Source organism: Anguilla rostrata, chromosome 11 (genome assembly GCF_018555375.3).
Source record: "Anguilla rostrata isolate EN2019 chromosome 11, ASM1855537v3, whole genome shotgun sequence".
Lineage (NCBI taxonomy): Eukaryota > Metazoa > Chordata > Actinopteri > Anguilliformes > Anguillidae > Anguilla > Anguilla rostrata.
The window spans coordinates 8,570,229-8,577,529 of record NC_057943.1 but is presented as its reverse complement, the minus strand read 5'-3'; the positions used below and the strand labels follow the sequence as shown (position 1 = coordinate 8,577,529).

The window sequence follows — 7,301 nt, the reverse complement described above, 5'->3', positions numbered from 1 at the left end:
TGAGTTCCCCTGCCCACATTGAATCCCCGGGTCATCACTGCAAAAGATAATTGAGGTCTATGTTGGCCTACTTGGTTTAACCCTTTGAAGGTTTTTTGGAATAGCTTTTTAAAAATTAAAAAAAAAAAACATCAGTGTTCCAGAGCTCCATTGCATTCAGTTACCAGTAGTGCTATATCTACATTAATAAAATATTTGTTAATTAAGGGCAAAAACTAATTAGGATTGCCCCTCTAATACTAGTCCATAATACTGAAGACCACATCAAAAGCTAAAGTGAGATATACCCCCAGTACAGTTTGGCCTGCTGTTGATTCAGAGAGCACAAAGAGATCATGTGCTACAAAGCTGCATAATGAACCACCTCAAACTGCACTGAGTCTCCTAGGATTGTTTAGCGAAAGCAAAGGATTGCAGCTGTACGGTGTTTTGCATTTAATACTCTCACATGCAAACTGAAATAAGTTAGAAAGTTTTAAACTCTTCTAATTATTATTATTATTATTATTATTATTATTATTATTATTATTATTATTAATGCTGAAAATATTGCTGCAAGTCATAGCCAAAGAACATGGGCCTTCAGTATAAACTGATAGCTGTGTGTGAACACAGAAGCCCAAAACTGAAAACGTTTTGGGAAAATGGTTAGACTGTATTCTAACCATTTTCCCAAACCTTCACCTGTGAACCAGAAAAAAAATATCACAGGAAAGCTCAGAACAGAGTAGGAAATAAACACCTGAGTGGATTCTTGGAAATTTGCATATAATAATAACACAGCCCAGACTCAGGACTCCAACTAATCTCTCTGTTGCTAAGCAAGAATCCCGCATGCCAACGTCGCCAGACAGTTGCTCTATAATTATTTGTAGCCTGACCACCATCAATTGAGGGCATGCATTCGTTCCACATGATTAATGGAAAAACTCAATTAAATGGCAGACCACCTACAATATTACTTATAATGGGGTTTGTCTTAAGCACAGGCCGGGCAGTACACTGCTTCCTTCATGACGACAGTTCTAATCCTCCAACCAATCACTGCCACATGCAGACCGACATACTGTATCACGTTTCAGAAAATTTCACTTTGAACGGACCCAAATCTCCAAAAAACGAAATAATTAAAATACAAAATCACCCAAGATTCTGTGGTTGAAATTTTTTTTTTAATCTGGCCGATACAGGTGGATTTTGCGTCCATCCTAAACTAAAGTGATTTACTTCAATAGCCTATATCAATTTTCCTAAAATAAATCAATTCTTCAGTGTCAAATTAAGGGCCCCATTCCATTTAGCAAAAGCCTGCACTGCATGTTAAATGATGCCATTGTTTTTCTACCTCGTAATAATTACAGCAGTAAGAGGTAGAATAATTACAATGCTTTAATGGTCATTAAAAATCCTGGCTCCAGGCCCTATGTACTTATTCCTCTCTTTGAACGCTATAGCCTAGTCTTTTCTGCTAGTCTTCGCCAGTCTCTCATTCAAATCAATCTGACTGAGGTATCATTAGTGTAGCAGAGGAAATTAGAGCTCTTACACAACCAATTTAGACATTACGTATTCATGGCTGAGCTTGTCAGTCGGAACGGCTAATAAAAAAGGAAACTGGTGCACGCGGATCTCTGGGGCAACGGGCATTCTGATAAAATACTGTAAGATGATTCCCTTCACCTGCTTTCATTGTGTTATTTAACACGAGACATGAATAGCTTTCATACATGTGCCGGTATTGTTGTAGGTTTCTATACCTACATTTTGAGACATTCCGATATTATTGTGGCCCGGCAGGAGGAGACAGAATAAATCGAAACCTCCCAGCTGAGAACAGCTGTACGGAAATGGGAGACTCGTCTGTTATTTACAATCCGTATGCAGCGTTTCATGCCCGGCGCCGCAAATATTGCTTGCATTTGATACTGAGAACTTGCCTGTGTTCTGGAAATAAAAGACCGACTTGATGAGGTGGTGCTCTTCATTACTCAAAGAACTGCAGTTAGTTTCTCCGAGCATCAGACATGACTATGTAAATGTACATTACTCTGCATATTATATGTACATGAGTAATTCGATTATACAACTAATTACTCTGTAGTCTAGATTAAATTTACATCTTGCATGAGCCTCATTCTCAGAAAAGTGCATTAGAAAAAAGGCGCGCAGACACGCAAATCACTTATCTGGACAAGTGAAACGGAAACGTATAATTTTGTGGTTGGATGTTGTTGAGCGTAACTTAGATTTTTCGGAAGTCCTTGCAAGTGTTAGAACTGTGGTTTGACTCATCTTTTTATTATATGTCAGCATCGGTGGCATGGTAACACTGCCATCTCGTGGAGCTGAGAGGAAGGTCGAAATTACACTCAGAGACGTCTCATCTTGTGATTAATGGAATCTGCCTGTTGAACCAATCTGTTACTTAAATTTAAATTAATTTTCGAGTAAGAATATGGCAAAACATTTATATCTTGCTAAATAATGCACCGTTGGAGGACATTGAATTATGAATATGCATACAAGTGATCACAATATATTACATCAAATTACAGAGGTTTTTTTAAAAATACAAAACTCATCACTGTTAATAAAGGATATTTCCTTTACAATGTGAAATTACCTCTAAGTAAAAAAAGACAATAAAATATCTAATACTGAATAATGCATAATGTATGTCTTTAAACAAAAATGTAGTTCAGAGGCAGTAATTGGAACAGGGATGGATGACGTGGACTGAGTAAGCTAGCTGATACACTGTGAGCAAAACCTGACAATATTGAAATATTTAATGCAGTTGCAAATCAGCTTATTTATAATACGTGCAGTGCAGAATAATAATGTCTCTGTAGTCCTTTCCAGCCCGTTCGCAAGCACCAGAGCCTCCGTCGTTCGGCAACAACGACAGTTTAGCCGTAGCGTCATCGAGATGTTTCGCCGGCGTGTGCCAGCAACTCGGCTTCATACGTTCGCCCTGCGTTCTCTGAACGTTTCCCGCAGGCTTCGGAAGAGATCCCCCCCCCCCCGCCAGGCAGATTCACGCCGAAAAGGCGCCTCACCCAGTCTCCGGCTGACAGCTCCGATCCCCGCTCTCCGCGTCTCGCGGTCGAGCGGCGCTATGGCAACGCCGCGCAGTTCCGGATCCTTCCGGGCCCATCCGCTCGCACTGGACCACCAGGATGCGGTAGATCTCCAGGAGGACCACCAGGATGTTCTTGCAGGTGAAGAATATCATCAGCTGGTTGAGCACGTTCTCCCGGACCATCAGGTAGAGGCGGTACACCAGGAAGGGCCCGTCCTGCAGTCCGACGGTGAGCAGCAGGCTCCAGGCCTCGCTGGAGCAGCAGGAGGACCAGCGGTTGCCCGCCGGCCCGTCCGCGTCCCCGCGGCCTCCGGCTTCCGAGGAGGAGCACCGGTCGGTCCCGCGCTGAGCTTTGGAGTGGCTGGTTTGGGTCAGCACCAGGGGGAACTGCATGAGGGCCCAGGTGAACAGGCTGAGCCCCACGATAACGACGGTCCGGTTGGTCTTGACCTCGGGCTCCTTGAAGGTGTCGAAGATGTCCAGGATGTCCGCGCCCAGGCCCACGTAGACCATGAGCAGCTGGGAGAGCTGACCCCGGGACATGTCCCCCTTGGGCATCAGCCAGCGCCCCAGCACCAGCACGATCAGCATGGTCTGCTCCAGCCCCGCGGCCCAGTTCTCCGGGTCCAGCTGAGCCAGGCCCTGCGTCATCGACAGCACGCGACAGCACTTTCACAAAACACTCCTCCATCTCACGCCACCCAGCCGTACGCCTCGCAGCCACTAACGCCCAGGGCCACAGACAGAGCTAACAGCAACCAGACAACAACAGCCTGAGGGGGTTCGTGCCTCTCCGCTCTCCCTCTGTTAAAAATAGGCAAACGACGGCGATTTCGCACGGCGCATTCGAGGCGCCGACGCGGACGTCTCGCGATGGTACCTACCGCCGCGATCGGGATGTGGGAGAGGAGGTGGAGGTCGTTCCCGAAGGAGGTGTTAAGCGGCAGCTTCGACTGCAGCAGGTCCAGCTCCAGGAACCAGATGGAGGGCACGACCGTGCTGAGGTACAGGAAAACCATTGGGGAGAACCTTAACGCGGACAGACAGGGGACACCTTTTAGCGGCCGGATATTTTTTGTCCGCCTTCGACGCCGTCTTAGCATCAGCCGCCCACCTCCCATCCCCACCCCCCACCCCTCCTTCAGATGCTAAATATTCTGATTAAATATGCAAATCTCCCTTGACAGCGCAAAGGCTTTTCTTGTACGAGGGAACTTCAAAGTGAAGAGAAGGGGCCTTGCAGTTAACTTGCTCTCTGCACGCGCCTGCTTTATATAAAGAAGAGGTGCAGGCAGGAGTCATGAATTTTGCTGGGAGGAAATTTTTCACTGTTGTGTAAGAAGCTCAAACCTGTAGCGACACCATATGCTGTTTTTTGTTTTGTTTTTGATTTTTTTTTTTTTTTTTTCTTTTTGCTAGAATTATGTTATTTCAGCAATTATACAAACACAGATACAGCCAAGTTGGACCAATCAGAAATGGGGACAGAAAAGACAGAAGTTATACAAAGCACCCTGTGAGAATGTGAAGGGTTGAGGCTTGTGTTTAGCTGAGACAGTGTGCTGCAAGGGCTCTATCATTGGGGCTGATAAGAAGCTTATCTTGTCAAGCTGATGCATACAGAGCTGCTGTATTGTAGTGGAGTTTTTTTAAGTTTGAACTCATTTATTCTAATTCCTAAATGTTTCTATAAAACTCATTTCCCCCCCCCCCAAAAAGTGCAATCACGACTAAAAGCAAGAAAGACATTTCTGAGAAATTTTGTTTCCTATTTCTGAGTATTTTATTTATTTATTGCTTGTTATCTTCCCCTATATTTAGATATGGCTTGAATGCAGTGCAGCGATAAACAATAAGTTATCCAGTTTATATAAAAGTTTAGTTTATGTGTTTACTTTATGACTCCCCCAAATAATGTCTGCAAAACATTATACAGCAAATTTGTGATGGGATGAAATTTTACTTTTTTCTTTCCTCCTTTCTTATGAACTTAATGATTTAATCTAGATGAAGTTGAGGATTGCAAAACTGAAAAACACAGCAGTAGTGTTAAAGAAGAACATTATTTCTTCAACCCCCCAAGCAAACAAGCTGCAAATATGAGAGCAAAAATCAGAAGGTTTCTCCAGAGAGGAGGAGGGAAGCAGAGGGTGGGGGGCAAAGTGGGAGAGCATTATCACTAGAGGGCAGTTACCATTTCCACTCGGCGTTTCGGGTGCACTTGAGGGTGACGGCCATCTCCACGCCCAGCAGGGCGGCGCCGCTGAGCAGCAGCCAGTACAGGGGCTCGCCCTTGACCGCCACCACCCGCCACACCGTCACCACGCCGTGCACGGCGAACAGGAAGCGGCTCAGCAGCGCCAGCAGGACGTTCAGGAGCCCGCAAATCCTCGGAGACGTCCGGCCGTCCGTCGAGGAGCACAGGACGCGCGGCAGCGGCATCGTCGCCGACGTACGCGAGAGATTAATCCTTATTAACGCTGGAGAGGAGATACCGAAACCCAGATGTCTTTGAAAGATAGAAAAATGCCCCTTAATAGGCTTTTGGAGATTTTTTCAAAAATAGTTCTGTATCTATAACTGTCATTATTAAGGAACTGTGCCAGGCTCTGTCCAGACCCCTCCAAGCCACTTGTGAAGTAGATAGATACTTTATTTATCCCACAGGAAATTACAGATTTCCTAGGTACAACTTTAATATGTGAAGTTAGATTTTTTTTTTTTTTAACCCTGTGATCTCTTGACTGAAATGTTCAAATTGTGAAAATCCCATTGCTCTCGTAATTTTGTCTGTCACGTGATAATTTTACTTCTGTACTAAGCCTGGAAGCATAGTTCTTTTCCTCAAATGAAGGAACTTGTGCGTGAGAACTCATGTAACAGTCAAAACCCGCTTGGCAAAAGTTCTTCACTGACCTCACCTTCCGATGTATCACCCAATCTGTCATCTGTCTCTCACCATTTTCCTTTCTCTAACAGTACATAGAACCTTTCCCTCTGCTGACAGTGTCATATTCCATCAACAGCAGCCCGTCCTTCCTTTCCTCATCATGTTCTCCAAGAAAATAATATCCTGATCGTGTTCATCCAAGAAAACACCTAGACAATCTTTGCCTTGCATTCCTACAGATGCGCAGAAGCGTGTCGGAACTTACGGGTACGATGTGGTGCCCCACTTGCCTGGCGCAGGGGTTCTCAGCTGCAGAAGGCGCCTCCTTCCCTATCCAATGGACTCGTAGACATCGAGTCTGTAGAAAACGGCCGGTTTTGACCGAACTCACGCGCCCCACGCGTCTGCGTGAACCCAAGCGGTTTCTGGCTTTTTAAAGGGCAACCCCACCTCAGGCGACGGAGGGACACACGCGATCATGTGATCAGGGGTGAGAGGAGGCCCGGAGAGGTGAAGGGGAGGGGGGGGAGGCAGGGGTCCTGCAGATCTTCACTGTGTCACTGAGGACGAATGGGGGCTGATAAAGGGTTCCTGCCACCACGCCGCCGTCTCGAGTCGCCCGTCCACCACGACGTCATCTCCCCGACCCCCTGAGAACAAAGCAATCTCTGGCACGGGAGCCAGCCGACGACGGGGCGTTGTCACGGGGTATCAGGGGCCCTTCCCTTACCCGCCCCAGGGCTGCCCCAGCCCAGCGCTGCTGGCCAAGATAAGGGTCTCTGGCCACAACCTTTCACACAACCCACTCAATCAAACTCAATCGAAACATGGGAAGGTTTTAAAGCACAAAACGGGTAATGTTTTAAACTCTTGACTAGAGGACACCTGCTTACAAAGTATTACGGAAGTGTCTAAACTAAATGAAGCCGTTCGGGGGAAAAGTGTTAAAGGTGAGAAACTTATAAAAACTTCAAAAACTTTATTGAGCTGTCTGCCTATTGAGCTGTCTGCCCTGTGTCTTGTTGTGTGTCCTGTCCAGAATGCAAATGTTCCTGAAACAGAAAATGACCCGTGGAGTAAATAGTACCCCAAACAATTAATTTTGGCATTTCTCCTCCCCGTACAAGTACCAACATATACAAACCAATGGAAAACTCCAAGGACCTGTTGTGAAATACTGAATTCTTGATCATTGTGATTTTGTTGCTGGGAGTTCTTTTTTTGTTTTTCCTTTTCCTCTTTCCTGCCTAATTAAAGCGTGCATAGATCACAGAAATAGAGCAGGAAGAAGGCTTCAGAAGATTAATGTTAGAGAGATACTCACAGGTA

At 45.6% G+C, this 7,301-nt stretch overlaps 1 protein-coding gene across 1 annotated transcript; it reads right to left on the bottom strand.

Annotated features, from left to right (window-relative positions):
• Window positions 1–1,151: 1,151 nt before the first annotated feature.
• LOC135235402 (transmembrane protein 26) lies at window positions 1,152–7,174 on the bottom strand. The gene is made up of 4 exons (XM_064300895.1): window positions 6,238–7,174; window positions 5,277–5,562; window positions 3,967–4,111; window positions 1,152–3,724 (listed from the first exon to the last, which is right to left on the bottom strand). Exons 2-4 carry the CDS (start codon window positions 5,522–5,524, stop codon window positions 3,056–3,058), a joined length of 1,062 nt encoding a protein of 353 aa, XP_064156965.1. The 5' UTR covers window positions 5,525–5,562; window positions 6,238–7,174; the 3' UTR covers window positions 1,152–3,055.
• Window positions 7,175–7,301: the final 127 nt, after the last annotated feature.

Excerpts from the sequence above, each read along its gene's own strand:
- LOC135235402 (XM_064300895.1), bottom strand. The coding sequence starts at position 5,524 with ATGCCGCTGCCGCGCGTCCTGTGCTCCTCGACGGACGGCCGGACGTCT. Across the intron at positions 4,112-5,276 it reads CGAAACGCCGAGTGGAAATG|GTTCTCCCCAATGGTTTTCC; the intron begins GTAACTGCCCTC and ends GTCCGCGTTAAG. Across the intron at positions 3,725-3,966 it reads CCCACATCCCGATCGCGGCG|GGCCTGGCTCAGCTGGACCC; the intron begins GTAGGTACCATC and ends TCGATGACGCAG.